At 42.2% G+C, this 24,019-nt stretch overlaps 1 protein-coding gene across 2 annotated transcripts in view; it reads right to left on the bottom strand.

The window, feature by feature from the left end:
• The window catches only part of PPP3CA (protein phosphatase 3 catalytic subunit alpha), a 135,890-nt gene that overhangs the window by 69,024 nt on the left and 42,847 nt on the right, over positions 1 to 24,019 (bottom strand). For both annotated transcript variants that reach the window (XM_071742579.1, XM_071742580.1), the window contains exon 2: positions 9,060 to 9,260. In XM_071742579.1, coding sequence (XP_071598680.1) covers positions 9,060 to 9,260 — 201 coding nt within the window. The remainder of the gene's footprint in view (positions 1 to 9,059; positions 9,261 to 24,019) is intronic.

The raw sequence follows: 24,019 nt of genomic DNA on the forward strand, positions 1-24,019 counted from the left end.
TAATGTAGGAGACCAGAACAGCCTTAATGCTTCATTCTATGTGATATTTCTTGCTACACAGTGTACCTACCTCAGAGAATAGAAGATGAGACAGAACTCAGCACAACTTTCTCTGACTTCTAGAAAAGCCAAAGCAGGGGGGTTGGGAGAACAAGCACTTAGAGAATGCCTACTTCAACCTTGCTTGCATGCATGCTATTAGGAAATTAGGAGAGCCCTAAAAGGCACTTGCCAGACAAAATAATTGGAACAAAATGTTAATGAGCCCATAAAAGCAGAGCTGAAAGCTCTGCAAACGTGAGCAGCGAGACGCGGAGATCCGGGCTCTGCTGCACAGAGGTTCAGGGCCCTTGTATCAAAACTTCAGAGCCCTCTGTATTAGAACTCCCTTCAGCAGAAACTCAGCCTGGTTATGAAATATTAACCACAGCAGGAATCATCTCTGGGGATTAACAGCAGCCACCCATTAAGCAGAGGGCCAAGCTTTATGTCCCCTTTGAGAAGTGGAGCAAATGGTGCTGGCTGCCACCCTCAGTAAATCAACTACAACTTCAGCCTTCCTAGGCTGGGAGTGGAGAACACACGTGCCCAATTCCAGAACAAAACAAGGGCTTTCAATATCCAGTTGCAGAGGATAAAAGGCCACTGAGTACCTTTTTAAATGAGACACCATATTAAGCTCTTGCGTGGTGTCACATCGTTGCCCTGAATGCAGTGTAAAATGTCGTGACATAGCAGCGTGTCATGACTCCTTGCTGTAGCACAACTATAACTGCTACCATTACCAAATGCAGACAGCCTATATTCCATGCTATGGAATATGAGATTGAAAAAAAAAAAAAAAAAAAAAAAAGCAAAAAGCAAAAAGCTAGGGCCTAGCGTGGTGTATCTGCTTACATTTCAAAGCATCACGACTCAAAAGAAAAGTCAGAGATGAGAGAAGTAATGAATTATAGCTCCTTTGTGAGTGTATTTTAATGAACATAAAAAACCAAACCCTCACCCTCAGGGACATCTAAAGCAGGCTCCATTTTTCTTTAGGGGAGAGTCAGGCATTCTTCCTCACTTTAGGATTTTGCCCGTTTTTTTTATTAAAATCTTGTAACAAACATATTTATTTGAGACTGACTAATGCACCTTCACATATCCTCCCACCCCAGGAGTCAATTTAAGCAGCTTGCTTTCAAAGGGAGACTTTGTGTTCCCTTCATGAATTTGTGTTCCCTTCATGAATTTGTGTTCCCTTCATGAATTTAACTGGTGCTCGGGCAAGTCCAAAACCCAAGGTAAGGCAGCCTGTTGAAGCAGTCTCATTAAAGACAGCTCTAAAATGGGTTTTCTTTTTCCTCTTTACAATGCAAGTCCTTCCAGCTCTGTTTATAATGCTACAAATACAACAAGCTGCCTTGGAAAAGACAGGACCAGCCATAGGTGGTGGCAGGAACTTTTCTCCACCTAATTATATGTTTCTTCAAAACTAGGTTTAAACCATCTTAAACAGCCACAATAGTTATAAAAAGGACAGGAGACAGCACTTTTCCTGCAATGTAGTCTAAGTTTTCCTGCATTATTAAGCTAAAAGGACAACCATCATTTGTCATAATGTCCATCAGAAGATTTAAAAGTCACTGGCAGTGTATGATGATAACAGAGAATTAGGATTTTCTCATCTCTCAAATAGATTTTTTTTTTCACCACCTTACTCATCATTTTCTCCTCTGGAAGAGGATAAAAGGTTTCTACCCTGGACAACATTTAGTAAGTAGATTTCTGGTTTCCCTGAGATAGCTTATTAATGAAGAATGCAATCTTAGTTTTAAAGTTCACCATAGTCCAAAAGGACTATTTTTTTCCTTTTTTGTGAGGGATTTTTTCTTCTCATTTCTTATCCATACTTTCAAAACCAAACAACTGTTTATTTGTGACACAAAACACATGGTATTTCAGCAAAAATAATAACAAAAAACCCCTGTCCTACATTCATCATTATGAAGAATTTTCCTCTCCTATTTGTTGGACCAGTCCTTTTGCCACAGCACTGCAGGGAAAGGATGAACTCTTGGAACATCTGATGCATCAAAATACAAAGGTGCTGGGCAGAAAGTGTCACACATTACTAAATACTCTCATAAATACCAGTCTCACAGGCTCCTGAAGCAGTCTCATAAAATAAAGGTTTTTTTTTAAAAAAAATATAGAACTATAGAAGTTTATTCTTCAGTGAAAGTGCCAAAATATACCTTAAAATAACTTAGAGGAAAGTCTCAATCTTGGGAGGAGGTTTACCCCCTCACCACTCAACTTTCAGCAGAAATTTCTCATTGGAGTGTGAGCAATGCAAAGAATCAGCTCCTGAATTCCTCTTGGTAAAGCTTCCTAAAGCATTCTCCTCCACCTTCTCCTTTCTAATATTTACTTTTATACCAGGCTTTATGTGCCTGCTTCTCCATGAGATGGATATCATGTGAACTATCTCTTCTGCTTGAAAATGTAATTTATTTTAATTGGAACTGAAAACTCGTTGGAGTGGTGGCAGGAGGAAAGGGTTCCTATTTCCTGCTATAGTTCTCTCAGCATCAAATTACAGCCATAAAGAGGAACAATGGGGAGGCTGTGTGTTATTCAGTTTAATGTGGTTAATTACACGATTCCCTCTATGCATGCAAATATACCAGAGCCTCACAACTGCTCCAGCACCCACACAAGCATATTTATCAGCTGAAACCATTGTGCTTGGAGATCACATATGGCACACCCCCTGGTTTTAACACTTATTTACTGGAAAAGGGCTCTAAGTTCACAAGAACAAAAGGAAAATGCCACAGAACAGACAATGAATAAAAAACCTTAACATTAGCATCTGTCTTTTCCACAAATTCTTGTCAATACAAACTAATTCTATTCCACTCTTGTGAGACCCCACCTGGAGCTCTGTGTCCAGTTCTGGATTCCCTGTTACAAGAAAGCCATGGATGTGCTGGAGTGTGTCCAGGGAAGGGCCAGGAGGATGCTCAGAGGGCTGGAGCAGCTCTGCTGTGAGGACACTGAGAGAGAGTTGGGGTTGTTCAGTCTGGAGAGGAGAAGGCTCTGAGGAGACCTCAGTGTGGCCTTCCAGGATCTGAAGGGGCTACAGGAAAGCTGGGGAGGGACTTTTTAGGATGTCAGGGATAGGAGATGGGGGAATGGATTCAAACTGGAGGCTGGGAGATCCAGATGAGAGGTTAGGAGGAAGCTCTTCCCCAAGAGGGTGCTGAGCCCCTGTCCCAGGTTTCCCAGGGAAGCTGTGGCTGCCCCATCCCTGGCAGTGTCCAAGGTTGGATGGGGCTTGGAGCAACCTGGGCTGGTGGGAGGGGTCCCTGCCCATGCAGGGGGTTGGAACTGGGTGAGCTGTAAGGCCCCTTCCAACCTTGAAGCCTTTTTCCACACTTAGATTATCACCAACAGTATGAAAGTCATTTTGGGCTGCTAAAGTCATCAGTTTAAAGAGGATACATTTGCTTCCTCTACAGGGATTCAGGGAACCCCAGAACTTCTGCACCACACTTGTCCCCGTGCATCTCTTTAATGTTTCTTCTCTAATTTTACAAGAAAACCTAGGTGCAATGCCATTGGATTTCCACAGAGGGACTACTGCTTTACACAGGATTAGGTTACATTTGATGCTGGCTCTGTCTATTAAGAGCTGGGTTTGGCCATAAATAAACTCTGTATGTGTTTGGAAATTAAATTGTTCCAGTGCATTAAGCAGGTTCTCTCCTGTAGCAGATACCTCAATTAAACAAGATAAACAAAAAAAAAGCAAAAATGCCCAAACCCAATTAAGTCTAAGAGAAACAGTAGACTACAAACTAATTTTTAGTCAATAATTAAAATGAGTATAACATACAAACCACCCTCACATCCTTAGCAGTGTATGTTACTGTACTTATTAGTCTCACCTCAACACTTGTTCATTATGCTAATTTCATTGCAAATTTTGGTATGCACTTCAATCATTAACTGCAGTTCAGTCACCTGTTCTCCTATTTGTTCAAAATCTAATAATGTGTTTCCCCTCAAAGGAGTTTTACCCTTTCAACTCCAGTTCTTGAGATGGTTTGGGGGAAAAAAAATAAAACTTAATTTTAAGTTTATAGGCTGCTCCCAAACCCAGCTCTTAGGTCTACTTCTCTGCACTTTTAACTGAATAATGATGATGAGAGCCAAGGGAAGTGAAGTGGAACAAAGATGCAACATTAGCTTTCATAATTTATTGCTCTAGACAAGTCAGACTATTGCCCCTGACAGAAAGCAAGCCAAGCAGAAAGCAAATGGAAGTGTTCTTGCACAGCCACTTCATGAAAGGCTCAAGTCAGAGGATTGATTGCTGTGGCCACCAGCAACACCCCCAGCTCACGTTGCCACCCCACAGGGCTTGGGCTGTATGGACCTGCAGCCTGGAGGTATGAGGCCCTGAGCACAGAGCAGAAAATGCATGAAAGATGAGCTGAAATGTCTTGTGGGTTGCTTGCTTTTTTTTCCTTAAGGTTATAGCATAAAGTGATACTTAAAAGTATCTTCGTTAATACAGATTAATAAAGAACAAATCTGATACACTTCACTCAACTTTATCTCCCTGATTCTTCAGAAAAAAAGTATTTTTGGTCTGGCTGGATAAACTGCTTAGTTGGATTTCTGAGTTCAACCTGTTTTGACTTAAGGAACCTTTTGTGTGTGTGGGTTTTTTTTCCACTTGTAAATGTAGAGTTTCTTCCAGAGGTAGATCTGGAAGAAGAAAGGAGCAAGAGTGCCTGTCAGCTACCCCACATGGCAGAGGTCAGAAGTAAGACCAGAAAGTGCTCATGCTGATGCATCTCCTGAGCCAGAAGGCTTGTTTGCCTTCCTTGGGCTGAGCACCACCAGACTTGTTTGGACTCTCAGTCACAGGCTCTTAAATTGGACCTGAATCCACTGCCACTGTGCCCTTGGGTTACCTGCTCTGAAGATAATGATGTAGCAGGGTCAAAGAAGGAACAACACTGATTAAACCAAGCAAGCAACAAGGTTCAACACAACTGCTGAGCTCAAGGCATTACTTACAAGAGAACAGGCAAAAGACCAAACAGCACAGGACTTAGATTCCTCTGGGAAATTTATTTCTTTCTGAATCCTCATCAGAGGATGAGGAACAAGATCCTCACGTCAAGTATAATTTTTCAGGAAGTTATCAGAAGGCTGAATGATATCAATATGTGAATTTCAACTAGATTTAGATGCCTGAAGATAAGGGAGAAGCAGGAGCCAACATGGTCATTCTGGAGGCAGCACCAAGAACAATTTGAAACTCACCATTTAATGATTTGATGCCCTGGAACAGGCAGGTGGCACAATGAGAAAAATCTTATGACTCTACAGACTACCAGTGCTATTGCCACAACTCCCTGTGACACTTCCCAAAATCAGCTGCAGATTGAAAACATGCTCCTCTTCAGCACAATTCATCAATCAATTTATGTTAAGAGCACGGAATTTATAGGGTTTAGACACAAGTTTAAAAAGTGAGATTTTTTTAAAACTAAGTAAAAAGCTTTGAACTAGAGATTTCCTGTCATTTTAAAAGGCAAAGTTTTCAGAATATATTATTTATCTCTGGAAATAATTCCAGAAATGTTTTATCTAAATAAATGGCTCACAACCAGATAGATAAAGTATTTGGCTCACCTCCAGTAGTGTTTTTTTAGAATTATGCAAATGCTAATGAAAAAGCACCTAAAGGCAGGAAGAAGTAGAAGAAGCACCCATCCCAGAATAACATCCTTCTAGAAGCATAATGCTGAGTTATTCTCTTCCCAAGTGATGACAGGTGATGTTTATGATATCCCTCAAGAACAAAACCTGCTACTTATCTCCTCTGCACTCACCAGTACTTCCCAGTCAGGTTTTGGTGAAAGGTTAGAGACACAAAGGCAAAGCACAGCCAAAGGGAAGAGATGGCTGGGGTCAGGTCCAGAAGCACAACTGGACTCTAAACAACAGCAGCACACACCTGCACAGGAATTCCCAGAGCAGGTGAACACAGTGGTACCCACAAGTGGTCATGATCAGCTGACACAAAATGCTGATTTTGTCTTTGTATTACTGAGAGCCCACATCCTTGCCCTCCTCCAGATCCTTTTCTCTCTCCTACCTCTTCCCAGCTGGATTTCTGCACCAGGGCTGCTCTGGAGCTGCTGCAGGTACCATGTGATTAAAACAGAATAAACTCCCCTCCCAGCCTCATGTAGAAATCATTGTCCTCTACAGTGTCACACCCACAGAAAGCAAGGAAGGATGGTTTGCATGGTAGGTTTTTGTTCAGCTGGGGTGGGGGGGAAGGCAAACATAGGCTGGAATTTCCTTCTGCCCCCTTCTAGCTCTTCCTCCCTGCAGTATCTCCTCCATCCAAAACGGGGGAGGAAGGAACGTGGGTTGGCTGCAACTTCAGCACTGATCCCACTACATTCCCACACCCTTTGCCAACATCAACTACAACCTAAGATTGAGTCAAATTAACCTGGGGCCAGAATGGAAAGGAGGAACAACCAGGCAAATCTAAGAGAACACAAAAGGTGAGAACAAAGGATCTCTTTCTTTCTAATAGCATTACACAGTGCAAACATCATGGTTACTCTTAAAAACAAGAGAATCCAAGTGTCCAAGACCCAGAACTATCCAGTTCTAACACAAGCTGCACCACTGACTACATAGTGGCAAACAAACAGAAAACCAGATTTACAAGTTTCAGAAAAATCTTTGAGCAGCTACCATAAACATCACTGCTAAATCTCTGAGAAGCTATCATAAATATCACTATAAAAATCTTTGAGAAGCCATCATAAACAGCACTGCTACAATATACTGTGTCTTCTTGGAACAGCCTGCTATACTGTGCCATCAGGATTTATGTGATAAGAGCACCCACACACTAAATAAAAGATGGTAAGGACCAACTCCTAAAGACTTTGGTATTTGTAAGCAGTTGTTTCTGGTTTTTTGCTGGTGGTTATTTTTCAATCAATGCAATTTCTGTGCTGCCTGGAAGCCCAGCACATACTTCATCCACCATTTCACAGCATCAAATTCAGCTCCATGTCTGAAGGGCATCTCAGACTCTGTGATTTCACTTTGCCTTATTCCAATGTGATTTTTGTACCAAAGCAAGTGAACTAGAGATGGATTATTTAGAAGAATAAGTGAGGTAGTTGTACAGAGTACAGTCTGTAGTATCCACTGTCTTGGCAACAATGATAGATTTAAGCAGCTGCTACTAGAAAACATAAGCTCTGCCAAAATGTCAGATGCTAATGTCTGAAGCAGCTCAATTAAGCTGCAAGATGCCATCATTTTGTTCTCCCAGGGATGCAGGCAGGCATATTTCAATTCATATCTGGAACTGACAGAAGCATTTATAGAAGGAACAGATCAACAAAATGTGAATACATGCAGCTTTACATCTTTACCCCTCTCAGAAGTCCCAGTCTTCAAGCCACAAGTGAGTTTATGTAGTATGAGTTCTCAATAAAGCCTCCAAACTATCAGGAGCAGTGTCAGTTTCAATCAGCAAGCTAATTAAAGGAGCCAACCAAGTTCACTTTAGCTCTCCAATACTATGCTTATATCATAAACTACTTTTAACAGTTTAACATGCAGGTTCTCTTTATTTTAGTAACATATTCACCAGCAATATGTAAAGGGAAGTAATCACTGCAAGAGCAATGTGCACTCATGTGGACACTGAGAAAAGACTACATCTAACATAAATATGGCAAATATTTCTTCATAAATGACTTTATAAAGTCAGAGAACACATCTGCCTTATTCAGACATGTAGAAAGAATTGGACTACCATTGGTTTAAGAAGAATGCAAGAGGAGATGGTGGTGTTACTACTTTCCCTTTCCTCCTCTTCCACTGTTTTGACCCATTTTGTTGAAACCTTGTGTTATTTATGCAAAAAAGATTGGGAATTATTATTAGGACACAAGCCAAAGTTTATTCCAAACTAGAATTTACCTCAGTGCAGCCAAAGCTAAGTTTCCTATGCTGAAGGACAACTAAATGCAGGCAATTTATCCTGAAAGTGAGAATAATTTACTGAAACATGCCTGGTCCACACAGGGAGTATATACCTGTATAATCCCATATTATCTAAGTCATTAATACAGATCCTTTGTGGTACATGAATTCATCTGGTTTACTTTTGACAGAATTCTCCAGAAACAGAAGTGACAAGAGGATCTACCTTTCCAAACCATGCTTATCATTTGGTCTCATACTTCAAGCTGGGTGGAATAATTTTGCCCCACAGCTAACTTTCTATGCCACTCATCAATTTCTTGCCAAAAAAATGCATTCACCTCCAGGAACAATAACACAAGAGGGGAGGAAGCACACTAGAGCAAGTGAGTGCATTTGGACATGCAGAGCCAGCTGGAGAGGGAAATTCCAAGTACCAGGCATTTCCTGAGGATTAATGAGTGCATGGTAGTGCCTGATAGCCAAAAGCAGGATAGGCCCTGCAAACACCTCCATTCATTAATCCCCCAGGCAACATAAACTGGGATTCTGCTCCTTTTTTTTTTTTTTCTTCTCCCCTTTTTTTCTGCCCTCATTATTTTCCTTAGCATTTAATTACAAATTCCATCTTCTGTGACACCACTGTTCTTTCAGAGCCCAGTGCTGTCTCTATGTCTAAACAGTGCTGCTATGGTGAATGACATCTATAAAATCATAGAATTAACACCTGGTAAAAAAAGGCAAGATAACTTTGCAAGTTAAGAAAGTTCTCTTCCTGACTAAAACCCTTCTCTGCCTTAGGAACAGCAAGGGCTCAGCAGATGTGATCCTTTCTAATGCACAAGCTGCTTGATGGCCTCCATTATCCTAGGGGTAGCAGAGAAAGAGAGAACTGAATATTGGAGGGAGCAAATGATTTTCAAGCAGCTTTTCAGCTCCTCAGGAAGCCAGATACACTGATGCATCCCTTATAACACGTCCCAAAGCAGCAACCATGCCCTCCACCCTCAGAACTCCCCACTGACCTGTGACTGGGGCATCTATGTCCAGCAAGTTTTTTTCCTGGCGGAGGATGGAAGCTCCCTCTGTTATTATTCTCAAAGCAACACTCTCTTCCAGTCTCCCTTCTTTCATCAGGTGTGCTTTTAAGATATCCACTCGAGGTTTCCCATCGTTATCAAACACTTCCTTAGCTGTGAGCCGGTGACTTGGAGGAAATGGGACAGCTGGGTGGAAAAACACAACAAAAATAGCCAGTCATTTCTTTACAGCAAAACCTCTGTTCAAGATAATGAAACGTTCCAAAGACATCTCTGTTTCTAAACAGTGTTTCTCTACCTCCTCTTGTAATTTGTGGCTTACATTTTATTCTCAAAGATAGCATTAGAGGTGATGTGTGCATGAATCAAGTAGCCAGCAGAATGGAAGAACAACTGAGTCACGCTTACCAAAATTTGAGAGGACAATTTAGGCCATATTTACAGATATATACACATTCAAACAAGGCCCCCCAAAGGCACAGGCATATCAGAGAAAGAAGGGAACGTAGATTAAAAGGCTCTAGTAGCTCTAGAAAACATCAGTATAATGTTTGCTTCTAGTATGAGCATAAAATGCACAGAACAAGTGGAATATTTAATTCCCATACACGGATATGTGCAGATTCACCCCAATTAAAATGCTAAAACCCAAGAAGACCTCTCTCTAACGACTTGGGGCAGGGTGATGAATGATGTTTTCCCTGTGTAAGCACCAGTGAGGTACCCCAGATCCACTGGAAGCCCCCCAGAGCACACCTGAGAGCCCAGCACCCAGCAGAGGGAGGGCACTGGGTGTACCAGAAGCTGGTAGCACAGGAGTCAGTAAATGGGTTGCCCTAGCAACATGGCAGCAACCACTGATCCATCACATCGGGTCTGAGGTGGACAGCAAATTCCAGCTGCTCCTGCTCTCCAGCCTCTGGAGCCAGCTGGAGCAAGCAGGCTTGGGGGTGATGCCAGCAGCTGCCAGGATGAGGCTGCAGCATGATCCCGGCTTAACCCCCTTTCCCTTGCAGCTCCTGCCTTGCCAGCCACGGGGGCATTACAGTGATCCCTGCCACAGGCCTGCCAGGGTCACACACCTCCTCTTACATTTAGTTCTTCACACTGGCATTAAAAAAAACCAAAAAAAAATCTCCCTAAAATACAACCAACAGAACAACAACCAACTATTCTCCATGTGAAGTACTGCTCTGGTAGTTCGGTAATAAAATACAGACCACAAGAAAAAGCAAAGAAAGTTTTTAACCCTTTAACTCAGCCTGTCAGTACTACCCTCCCAAGAGCTGAAAACACAAGAAAATGCTCTTTAGCCACTTTTTTTCCCTCCTGTGCTTTCAGCTCTCTTGAGCATGTTCCAGCAAATGGAGAAAAAGATCAACCTGCTATTTCACTGTTCCAGCAAGCTCCTGCAAAACCCATCTTCTGTTAACACAGCCTCTGCAAAGGTCAGACACATCCTTACTGTTTCCCTCAAATATTAAGCAGCCTCTCTAGAACAAATAAATAAACCATAAAGAGCTGTGCTTAATTAGAGTGGACCATGTGTGCACACATAAATAAAATACAAGCAAGTGGCAAAGCAAGTATTATTTTGTTTATATATTATTCATTTTCAAATGAAGCTGTACACTAAATTAATACTCTCAGAGGAGGCTGCCCACGAGAAAAACACTCTCTGCCACCAATATTCAAGTTCCCTGCAAATTATCCCCCCCTTGTAATGCCTGCCCTCTCATTTCAGACAAATGCTGGATGTACCTCAGTTTATAGCACACCACACATGTATTAAGAAGAAATGCTCTTGCCTTCATTTGTAGGGAAAACCCAGCAATAACTGCTATATCTCAATAACCCAATGCTTTGCATTTGTCTAAAGGCAATTCTGCATTTTGCACCAGAGCAGTGGCCAGAGCACAGGTTATTAAATGGGTCAACACATGCAAAAAAAAATGAAAATAAAGGTCATACTGCAGCTTGTTTATAACCTTCAGATTTTGTATCCATAAAATTTTCCCATCATCTCTGAAAGTCCAACAAAACTCTGCTTTTGAATGCCAGGAACATTTTTAATAGCTAACTCAGGTTTTTTTGCAGCCTGACTTGGAAAGTCTACCCCCATTTTACAACAGGAATGAACACCTGGCATATTTTTGGGCATTCTTGCTGAACAACAACCACCACATCCCCACTGGAGTTATTTACTATTTTCTCAGAGCTCTGCATTTCTGTACCATGCTGTGTCTGACCAAAGCCATGCTCCAGCCTACAGAGCAGCACCCAAACATCAACTTTTTGACATCATGGCAACAGCTCAGCACTGCATAAATCTGAGGGTGTTCCTGGACAGTTGCCCACACATTTCTGGCTTACGTGGTTACTATGATTTAGAGTGGATGTTAGGAAAAAAAATAAAATTATTATAAGGTAAAGCAGGGGACCAGGCTGCTTATGGAGGTGGCTGATAACCTGGAGATGTTCAAGGTGAGGCTTGAGGAGGCTCTGAGCACCCTGAACTGGGTGAAGGTGTTGGACTGGGTGAGCTTTAGAGCTCCCTCCCAACCCAAATCCTTCTGTGTTTCTATGAAGCAAAAGGGAAAGAACAAGGAATTTGTTGTTTTTAAGAGCACCTTACTGCAGGTGACAGACAGGAACACAAGGATGAGCCACCCCCAGCTGCTGAGGGGAAGAGAGGGAAGCAGGAGGCAAGGGGAAGGATGCTGCCAGAAACACTGGGGCAGGCAGGACACAGAGTTCTCCCATGACAAACATCCCCTCCATGCATCTCCCCAGCCAGCACACAGAGGATGCTCTCATCTCCATGCAGAAGTTACCTGGTGACAGATTCACCACTAAAACACACGGGATCACTGGCAACCTTTTGTAACCTCAACTTTTGTTTTCTTCCTAGCAAGTTTTTATAAAGAGTAACAGACAAAAGGGTGAGTTATATAGAAGACAAAACGATTTTGCAAACTAAAAATGTGTAGTATAGCATTCATGATGTGCAATCTCCTTTCAGTTTTTTGTCCCCTTTCATTTTTTACAGGACAAAAAGTCTCTACCTGCTTAAAAACAAAACACCAACTATTTACATGACAGCATAAGACTCAAATTTTTGATTCTGCAACAAAATGAAGGGTCATTTAGATGTGGTGTTGGGGGATGGGGTTTAGGGGAGAACTTTGCAGAGTAGGGATGATGGTTGGACTCCATGATCCCAAGGGGCTTTTCCAGCCTAAAAGATTCTATGATTCTATTCCATATAAAAAAAAAAAAATTCTCAGTGGAACAAGAAGTAGAACACCTGATGTTTTCCAACAAAAATTACTGTTTCATTTCACTTTAGCTGCTTTCAGAGTAGGCACATGTGATGCAAAGCCTGACTGGAAGCTACTCCTGACTCCAAAATATCACTGGAATTAGCAACCCCTTTCTAAAAGATGAAACTTTCAGCTGCCATTTTAAGACATGCTGTATTTCAGGGCTGTTTTTTAATAAATCTGTTTTACTGGATGGTTAAAGCTTTGGAAATTGGTATCTGGAAAATAAATCTATGATATAAGGTAATAGGAAACTGATGATTCCTACAGAAATTTAGCATTAATTTTTCCCCCACAGCCCAGAATTCCACACAGCGTAATCAGGAGTGCTCACAGCTTGATTTGTTTCAAGACAGAATAAATCCAGGTGCCTCAAAACAAGGTATGGAGCTTCCCAGAAAGCTGAGGGTTGTACCAGGTGAGCAGAACCAGAGTCCCCCAAAAGAGGGGGTTATAGGATGAGATGACCTTAGCCTACCAGCACCTGTGAGTCAGATTAGGAGCAGACAAGAGGTTCATTCCTCAACAAAGCCCAGAGACTCCAAATGTAGAGAGAAAATAGAAAAGAAGCTGCTTTGGCAGGCAGCTCAGTGTGGAAAGCAAGCCACTTGAGAAGGGGCAGGAAGGACCCAGAAATAACCCTCACCAGTAGAACTGGCTGTGGTAACAATGGGCAAAGATCACTGCCTCCTCTGCATGTGCACTGCCAAGGGGAGCATCTTCCTCAGAGAAGCTGGGGGCAATTAAACCCCCCACAAGATAGCTGCTTAATTGCTGATGAAGCCATTAAGCAAGTGGAGGCCATTCCTGGTGTCATCACCAGGAGGTACTACAGGTTGGCAAGGAAACTGCTTCACAGCAGCCAGAGATGAGCCTTGCTAATGCAACTTCTTGATGTATTAAGGCTCAAAATAGAAAAGAAAATAACAAAATACACGTCACCAAACATCCCAGCTCTGATGACTATTTTTAATGTTTTCTGACATTTCAATGGTAACTGGAGAACACGGCAGCAAAGCAAGAGCTGCCTCAGAGAAGGTCACCTAACTCCAGACAGGAGCTATGCAAGGAAGGTGTTGGTGAAGGGAAGGGCTCTGCCAGCTGTGCTGTGTCCCCAACTACTGCCACCAAACGCTGAAGCACTTGAGGTGGCCTCCTAACCCCCAGGCTTCACCTCTTCACTTCACCTCCCCACCCTAAGCCCACTCACCTGAGTGGGGAAGCAGTCCTCATGCACCATCACTGATAACTAAGGGGAGCAAATTCCTCACACAAAATGCTTTTTTTGCAGGATCTGAGCTTCAAACTTGCAAAGCAAAGGTGAAGTCTCTGCTCCTGCAGCCCCCTGACACTTCCCAGCTGTGCAGCCAGCACTGCACATGGTGCCAGCAGCTGTTTGTGACATGGGTGACAAGATGATCTCCTCCCAGCTACCTCCATCATTGCCATGAGCATGCAGGGATCTTTTTGTCAAGGCACTGAAAGTCATCAGTAACTTGGAACCACACAACACATCTGAAACCTTCTGGTTTCTCTGGACCCTGGCTGGACATCAGGTGCCCACCCAAGCCACTCTGTCACCTCCCTCCTCTGCTGGACGGAGAAGAGAGAACAAAACAAAAGGTTTGTGGGTCCAGAGAAGGGCTGGGAGAGATCCCTCACCAATTATTGTCATAGGCCAAACAAACTCAGAGGAAATTAATTTATCACCAATCAGTCCTACTCTGATGAGTAGGACAATGATAAAACAAGCTACCATGAGTAGCTATGGCACCTGAAGTCATAGTATACACAAAAAAGTCATTTAAAATATTTTTAAATATTAAAAAACAGGTTTTTCTGTTCTTCGTATTCAGCCAGGGAGACCTTAAAAACCTTAAAGAAGAATTTACATAGAAGTGTTTTTCAGAAGGGTTTGAGCAGTGACACATTATTTTTACTCTGGGCTCAAATGAGGAGTAAGAAAACACACAGAAGTCTGGATAAATACCAGATGAAAACCAACAGACTAAGGGAATCTTGTGTGAACCCATCTGACATGCAGCCATCCCAACCACTCCAAACACTTTCCTAATAAATAAAGCATTGATGTCAATAACACACATGTAATATGATAACTGTAATCATCCAAACCTAACTACTCTTCAATCAGTATCAAAGAAGCAATGAAAAGGTTTCACAATTTCTCAAAAAAAATCTGAAAAAAAGCCCCAAAACCTTTTACAGAGGAACATTTACAGCCACATCACAGAGCATGCCCTGAGAACCTAAAAAAAGGTCTAGGCTGGAAAGGGAGGGACACCTGCATCAAAGGAAAGCCTCAGTTAAAAAACACAGGGGGCTGTTGGAAATTCCAAATTTTAGGGTATGTGGTTATTTATTAACAGCAGTATCTCAAGTGTATAGAAGTATATAACATATATATATATATATTAAGCAGTATATATGTGCCAGTACATAAGTCTATCTTTTGGCCAACTACTGGAATAGGCAAACAAATCCTACCCATCTTACTGAGCACAAGGCAACATTTATAACTATGAAATATTGCAAAAATATATCCTTTCCCTGTGTTCCAGATCACACAACTACCTTTGACATTTATTATTCCCTCCTGTCCACAGTTTCTGGATAAAATAACAGCTACAAAAGAAATTAAGAGAGGAAAAATTCAGTTTAACAGGAAACATTCCCAGTTAGGACCAACACATACAGTTAAAACTGGAAAATGTGATCGTAGCTTCCTGGCCTCATCAGCAAAGTTTGTTTTTCTACTTTGTGTGTTACACCCAAGTTTTTCCATAGGCCTCCAACTGCATACTGTTGAGCTTTGTTTTTATGAGTTTTTGGAACAGAGAACAATAATTATCCAGAGTTTAGATTCTTTATGGGAACAACTCATTTGGAGAAAAAGTCAAAGGGGAAAAAAAAAAAACCCTGTGAACAATGAAAAATACCAAAAGGTCTTCCAAGACGTAGATGAGGAGTTGGGCACACACCTCTATCCCCCAAAATACTTCAGCAATGGATCATGTCCTTTTCTGCAGCAAGAGCTCACTAATGTTCTGAATTGGAAGCAATTAGGGAATGATTGCATGTGAAATTACATCTGCCTATTGGGGGAAAAAGAATGGATTCTAGGACCTGAAGAACTTTCAGGTGTCAATACAGATTCATGGCATCAGCTTCTTCTGACTTACTGGTTCAAGCTACTCATAGAATCACAGGATGGGTTGGGCTGGAAGGGACCTTAAAGCTCATCCAGTTCCATGGGCAGGGACACCTCCCACCAGCCCAGGCTGTTCAAGGCTCCATCCAACCTTGGACACTGCCAGGGATGGGGCAGCCACAGCTTCCCTGTGTCTCACCTCCCTCAAATCAAAGAATTTTTTCCTCATGTCTGACATAAATATCCCCTCCTCATCCTGGTTTTAACCCATTTCCCTTGTCCTCTCCCTACCCCTCCATGTCCAAAGCCCTCCCCCAGCTTCCTTGTAGCCCCTTCAGATATTGGAAGGTTGCTCTGAGCTCACCTGGGAGCCTCCTCTTCTCCAGGCTGAACAACCCCAATCCCTCAGCCTGGCTTCCCAGGGAGCTGCTCAGCCCTCTGAGCATTTCAGTGCCTCCTCTGGACACCTTCCAGGAGCTCTGTGTCCTTCTGGTGCTGGGGACTCCAGAACTGGACACAGAGCTGCTGGTGGGGTCTCAGCAGAGCAGAGGGGGGGAATCCCCTCTCCTGATGCCCCCAGGACATGGGGGGGTTCAGGGGTGCAAGGGCACACTGATGGCTCAGGGTGGGCTTCTGCTCCACCACCACCCCCAAGTCCTTCTCCTCAGGGCTGCCCATAATCTTTTCCCCTCCCAAACTGTACTAATGAATGGGATTGCCTCGCCCCAGGCAGAACCCTGCCCTTGGCCATGCTGAGCTTCCTGCAGTTTGTAGGAGCCCAGGTCCCTCTGGATGCCATCCCTTCCCTCCAGCCTGGTGACCTCCCTCCCCACACAGTTTGGCTTCTCCTAGAACTGAACTTGAATCAACTCAGTCCATGCTCAGCACAATTTGTTTCATCATTTGTTTCATCAGAGACGCTGCTAGCCAGTCCCAACTAATCCCCCCAGTTCAAACTGGAACATTTAATGGGGAAATCCATTTTGAGAAAGGGCAGAAGCAGCAGCCAAAGGGTACATCAGCCCTCCAAAGGCCCTGTAAACATAGATCCCTTCCTTTCATTCCCAATTAAAACAACTCCAGCACACTGCATGAAATCATTCCCAACTAGGACTTGTTCTTCTTCAACAGGCTCAAAGAAGTAATTTTCTGGTGATGTTCTTACACTTTGCATAGATCAATGCTAAAGATTAAGGACCTCATTCCCCACCACACGATGCTGCTGCAATGCCATTAAACAAATGTTCTTCCTAATCCAGCATTAACAGATCACACCAGGAGCTTTACAATGGCATTTGGGCTGCTCTCAATGTCTAAATACAACTTACCAAATCAATCCCAGTGACACGAGCACTTGCCTGAAGTAAGGTGGCTAAATAAGGTGCCTGTGCAACAGCCCTGGGAGTTTTGTTTGGTTTTCGTGGCTCAGCTCTACAGCTCTACCTTGGAGAATCCACGTGGCAATTCTGCCATGGACTCATCTCCAAAGCACACTCATTCCCACCAATAAACCTCAACAGCTCTAAAAAGTTGCTTGTTACTTTAAAAATTACACACGCAAGATTTGTAAAAAAGAATCATTTAAAAAAACTTAAAATTGAGGTTTTGTTCTTCAGACCATTATGTACTTTAATAGGTTCTTTTATTTTAACTGTTCTTTTGGGTTTTATCTGGGTACACATGGCAGCAAGATAGACTCAAAGCCCTCGGTATAAGCTTCCAGTCCTGTATTTAAAAGGATATTTAATCCAAATCCTCCTTTTATTTATTAAAGATGCTTTTGTATTTTTTTGTAAACCATACCTTCCCTCAAATCCCAATTGCTGCGTAATAAACGTGCCGGATAAAAATAAATCTGTCTAAACTTATCCTTTTGCTGATACTCACTGAAACATCCTGTTCTGAGGCAGAGCAGAGTTTAAAAAAGCAGCTTTATGAGGCTATGAGAGAATCAGAGCTCTGCTGTGTGCATCCAACTTCATCTTCACCTGCTGATGACTACAGAGAGAGCCCAGCACTGGGGCAGCTCGGGTCTCCTTGTCCAAGGTGAGGTTCAGAAGCTCCTCTCAGTCTTACCAAGCTGAAAATACTTTTGAAAAGATGACTCAAAAGACAGCAGGATGGGAACTGTGACTCCACAGCCGTGGCAGATGCAGGCACCAGGCAGCAGGAAAACTGCACTCATGACTTGTGCTCCAAAGGTCACTTCCACATTTGACATTTGGTGGTCACCAGGCACAGAAAATGGCCTCATCTTTCTTGGGGTCAAGAATTTTGACAACAGCATTCCTTTCCTTCATCAGCAACTTTCCTCTGGTCCCAAGGAATCTGTAATAATTTTATTTTTTTTATGCTAAGCAGTTGAGTTTTTAAGAAAGCTGAGGAGAATGTTAGTGTTACTGTACCTTCCCAGCACCTGAAAAATTTTACTCCTCCTTGAACTGAAAATTTTGTCAGCCTGAGATGCAGATGGGGCTACAAGATGAAGAAGGGAAACAAATGAAGAGACAAATGTGCCAGTTACTGCTGCAGCATGGCAGGACAGCAGTGTGTGCACACATGTATAGAAGTTATTATTCATAATTAATGCAAGGACAAATAGAATTGTTTTCCACATAAAGAACAGTAAAAACCAAAAATGGCAAACAGGACTCGGGTGCTCTGGCAAAGACCTCGAGTCAGGTTTTGTGTTAAGATTTCTGCTTATACATGAAATAAAAAACCATTAGCCAGAGGAGAATCCACAGATGCTATTTCTCATGGGAACATAAAACCAGATCCATTCACCAATGGATTGCAAAGGACAAAATTAAGCCTACACATTTTCACTAGTTCTTAATCTCTCAAGACCATTTGTATTACCAGGAGATGACCTTATCTGTAAGGTTCATCAGAACTTCTTTATTGAATGACTGCAGGACACAAGAATATATCTGAAATATTTTTATACTGCCCTTTCTAATCTAACTAATATAGCTGCCTACTGTGTTATTCCTCTAATGAAGCACAGCAGCAAAAGGCAAAAGAGGACCTAAAGAATTAAAGAATTAGCCTAAAGGGCTAATTCCTGCTACTCATAAATGAAGCAGCATCTTTCCAAGGCTGCAGTTACTTCTCATACTGAGCAATGGGTTTGCATCAAGCCTGTAAGACAGACCTGCAGGTAAAAGTCACACTTCACATCTCAAACAAGGGGTGGCACGAGGCTGGAGAATTCACTGGTTCTTGTTTCATGCACATCTCCCCACAGGTGCCAGCCAGCAGCTGGAAGGTCAGAGAACAAGTGGTGGGAACACAAGTATGAAAAAAAAAAAAAAATAGGGAAGAGAGTTTGGGTGCTCAACACCTCCTGAAACCAATTACAAAAGTCTTGCTCCTGTTTGATTACACTCTTTTCCATTTGTATGCACTCATGCAAGTTTTAATAAACCCTTAGGAAACAACAGTGAACAAAATGACTCCTCACACACTTTGTTTTTTCTAGGAGAAATAAAATCTCCAAGACCTCTGATGCAGAGCTGGCCACAGCTTCCTCACTACAAAAAAACTGGAGTTGGAATATATTCCTTACTGACCTGACAGGTACAGGAAGATTTGAATAACCTCAGCACCACCTCTCTGAACACAAAAGCAGAGTACAAATCAACATAAAACCTGGTCGTTCCCAAAGCATCCAAAATTCTCAAGTATTTAGGTTTTGGAGTTGCCCCCTTTTTTCCCTCCATTTTAAAATCCAAACTTCTAATGTACCATATATTCAAAACCCCTGGCACAGCCTCACTCTCCTGTGAGCTCAACCTGTGACTTGATAATTTGATAATACACTTGCAGCAAAATCTCTGAGGCGACGTTGTGTGCTGCCCAATGCCCTGATGCAACCCCAGCGAGGTTGGCTGAGAGCATCACAGGAGGAAAATATTTGCTGCATCTCACAGCTGAGCCTCCAGCACAGCTTCAGGGGTCCTGAAGATGCCTGGTTTTTACTCACAAGATGAGCATTTCAAGACTTGCCATGGTTCTCTCCTTGATAAGAGGATGAGCACCTTTTCCAAGTGGTTTGTTGTTCAGAGGAAGGGCAAAGCTTGCCCAGTTTTGACCATGGGAGAGAATGACATTAAAAAAAAGGGGACACATCATTAACTGGAAGATGGAGTCAAAATATAAGCCTTACTGACCTGAAAGGGTGAAGATTTGAATGCCTAGTGCCTCATCTCTACCTCTCTGAACATGCTGTGACCAAGGCAACAGTTACCCCAGGGAACAGTGTGACAAAAGAAGAACCTTTAAAAGGCACTCAGAGCAATTTGCCCAACACGCTTCCAAAATCAGAAGGTTTGGGGGTTTTGTGGTTTTGTTATTTGTTTGGCCTTTGTTGTTTTTTTTAAACATATATCCACCCTTTAAAATTTATGAAGAATCAGAAATTAAAATTATTATGCTTCTTAAAATGATTTTTAGCTTCTCTTACTGCAGCAAATACAGAAGTACCTGTAAGGCAGACAGAGGGCACACAGACATCAACAGCTTCCAACACCTATCTTTCCAATACACTGATCTGGTTTTGCATTTAATACACAACCTAGTGAGGAAACACTGCACACCATAACACCACTAACACCCCTGATACACACTCTTACTTAAATAAAAAAGCAGTGAATTCCAATTACTGAAATTGCAATGAACTTACATACCTGTGTGCCTGTGTTTTACCTTTCCAGGTTATGGATTTTATCTTTACAGAACTACAGAGAAGTACCAAAGTGTACAGCCTGCTGTTTCCTTCTCACACACACACAAAAATAAAAGTTTATCAGCTGTGCATGATGGCAGTGCTTACAGTGAGCTTGCAACAGGCAGCACAGCACTGTGCAGGTGTGAACAACTTGCCACTTCCCAAAATGCCAACCCAAGACATGAAAGCAATTTTGTCAATATTTGGGAAAGTGCAGGTCTCAGTCTCACCTCAAAGAAAGGTTCCAGCTGAATTCCAAGGGTAATGAACACTCATCCACCTGCTCCTTAGAGCCTCCAGGATGGTATTCAGCAAACACACTGAGTACCTGAAAGGCTGACACTCTGCTAACTTGTGATCAATACAAATTCAAGCACAACCCCCCAAAAAATACCACTAGAAATTTCTATTCCGTTCGAGTAAGTTTTTGATGGGTAAAAAAAAAAAAAGCAACTTGGGGCTGAGCACCCTGGGCAATTTGTATCCTTCAGCTCCTTCTGAAGTAATGTGTATTGTAGCTGAAGTGCAGGCCTCAGTAGAGGATAGCTTCATTTTTACCCAAATCAGTACAACAGCCTTGTCTGTGTTCAAACAGCATCTTCACCAAAGCCCTGAGTGCCAGGAGTGATCCTGCTCTAAGAGGAGAACACAAAAGAATCTTCTCATGTTCTATGGGCAGCCAGTGGGTAGCTCCAGGTTTGAAGTACTCAAGTATCCTCTTGTATCACCAGAAAACTCAAGGGAGCTTTTCAAAAGCCCTCCCTGTTTCACAGAAAGTGCCTGTACAACCAAAGTGAACCCAGGCAGATGTTCCAGGTTAGTGCTCAACTGAGGCACAGATGCTTCTCTCCTCCTTGCCCCAAGGAGTCATTTGTCATCAGGCATAAAACACTTGCCCTATTATGATGGTCTCCAAAACACAACCAAAAAGGTACAGAGTACCTTTGTTCCCAAGTTAATTAACTATTTTTTTAATAAGTTTTCCAGCACAGAACAAATTAAAGAGGTGGTATCAGTTCCCAGCCTTCCCATTCTGCTAACTGTTCCTCTGGAATACCACTGGAGAGCTGAAACATTAGTTAGACTTGCTTCCACATTTTTAATTTTGTTTTTTTTTTTTTTCATGTTTGCAGCACAACAAATACTGAGCAGAGTGGAATGGCTGCTTTTCCTGACTTAACTCCAGCTTGCCAGAATGGCCTACAGTATTCCCTTGGAAATGCAGCTAAAAGTTGTCATAATTAACATACTGTATACATGTCACCAAAGAGATCAAACATTCAAGTAGAAGAAGAAAATAGTTTTAAAAATTTATAAAATTTTTAAAAAATTATAAAGAGTGATTAGAGGTGAATAACTACCTTTGAATGAGGCAATGACTGCTTTTTAGATGCTCCAGCAGCTCTGGGCTCAGTCAATAAATGGCTTACTTTCCAGCATCATTCACATTACAAATAAGATCCATTGACCTTTAAGACGGAGCAGGGGGGAAAAAAAAGAGCAAACCAAAGTCTGGTTTAACTACAAGTACTGAAGCTCAAGTTGAGGCATTTTTAATTATCTTTTATCAAATACTCAGTGAAACAGAGGAGATTCAATTAAGTGCACTTCAACTGAATCAGCTTCTGGAGAAAGAAGCAGTCTCAAATTGCTCGGGCACTTGATAAAGAGTAGAAAATCCTGCCCTTCTATCACTGAAGTGAAAGGCAAGAAAAAATGTACTTTATATTACAGTTGTATGACACGAGGGCTTTCCTACGATTAGCTTTAAGAATATAAAGATACTAATGTTTACTAAGTAGGATTTAGCAGTCAAGAAACAAAATCCTTCGTGCTCAATTTCTTGAACGTGTGTTAACAAAGTCCGAGACTGCCTCTGGGAATTTCCCAAAGCAGTAGGGAAGGGAATCCATCCCTTGGCCAGATCCAGGCAAGTCAGCAAGCTTCAACTCCTGGTTCTCAAATTTTATTGTGGTCAATCATGCTGTTGTCACAGAATAACTTTCATGTTTGTCTTTGTTTAAAGACCGAACCCAAACTAATGTTAATGTTGCTCTAATCACAGAGCCAGGCAAAGAGCAGTAACACGAGCCTAAAAGATTTATCCTAAACTATTCCTTGGCTCCCCTACATGCAGAGGTTGTAGTTTCTGTCCTTCCTCATTGCCAGTTCAGTATGGCTTGTCAGATTTAAACCTTGTAATCTAAATAATGACAACTTTTAGTAATATTAGTTCTCAACACCTGCATTGCTGCCATTTTCTACCTGAAGCACCACTGCACAATGTGCTTTGGCAAAGCTCACCCCATCATCTTTAACCTCTTCCGAGCCCCTGCTTTGAAGTTCCCCTTTTATAGCCTTCATTTTCTAGCAAGTCTGTCAGCCTGAAGACCAAGAGACTCAGCTGCAGGAGAGCACTTACCAAAAACTTTTAAGGCCTTGGAGTTCAAGCTCAAACCTGTTTTACAGTTGAGCCCTGTGGGATGCATTAAAGAACCACAGCATGGGGATATCCAGCCTGGTTTTTTTCATTACCTGAAAATCTGAAAACCTGTGTCACTGTCCCAATCATTTAAAGAGATTTAAATACTAAAATGAATACTTCATGGCAAATTCAAAGGGATAAATTCTACGTTTAAAGTTTTATGGTCAAACTCAGTAGCTTCTGATTTATGTCATTAAGGGGGTGGAGGGAAACCAACCCTCCACTTATTAAATTCTCAGTCTTACAAAAATGCTACTTCTGAATTCCTGGATTCCCAGGCTCTCCCTTGGCATGTCAGTAGCATCCCTGTCAGAATCCACAGGGGCAGATACACAGGGAGATCTGGGAAATCCAATCACCAACTCCTAACCAGTAATCATCACTTGAATTGGCAACCTCAGCTGACAGGCCAAACAAACCAGCACTGAATTTGGGGCTTTAGTGTTTCTCTCTGCTGCAGACAGCCAAAATGATCTGACACACTGCTGCACGTCAACTTTAGCAGCAGATGTCAAGCAAGTTAAATTGTTTGTCTATTTTTTCCCTCCTCTCATGCTTAAAACTTTCCAAATGGAATCCCAGAATGTTTCCTGGCTATGTATGAAGTTGAGTTTTTAAGAGGGAAAAAAAAAAAAAAAAAGAAATTAAAAATTGTCAGAGTAATCCAGCAGGCAAGAAGAACATGTTCCTCACAGCAAATGCAAGGGATGATGAATAGGTTTTCTGAGGTTCGTGGAGTCCCTGAGAATGGAAGGAAAACACTGCATATCCATCTTTTCCATCTGAGGAACTGTGCTTTATTTTATAATGCCACAGTGTAGATAAAACATATTATGATTTACACATGATGGGCCTTGGCAGAGAACCTGCAAAACAGAAATGATCTCTTTTTCACTGAGTCCCTCTTCCCTCAACTTCACCCTGAAATTTTTGGGATGCACACTGGGCTGCATTCAAAGTTACTCACCTCACTCACTCCATACTACCCTCAGTATTGGGAGGAACATACTGAAAATCACAGCTCCAGCAATGCTTACACACAACAACTTCACAATTAGATTTAATTGATTTGTGCCACAGAGACATTCCAGCACAAGAGCCAAAGGCTTCATAGAGCCACAGAATGCTTTAGGTTGGAAAAGCCCCTTGGGGTGATGGAGTCCAACCATCATCCCTACTCTGCCAAGTTCTCCCCTAAACCACATCCCCCAACACCACATCCAAAGGACCCTTAAA

This window comes from Heliangelus exortis, chromosome 4 (assembly GCF_036169615.1).
Source record: "Heliangelus exortis chromosome 4, bHelExo1.hap1, whole genome shotgun sequence".
In the NCBI taxonomy this organism is placed as follows: domain Eukaryota; kingdom Metazoa; phylum Chordata; class Aves; order Apodiformes; family Trochilidae; genus Heliangelus; species Heliangelus exortis.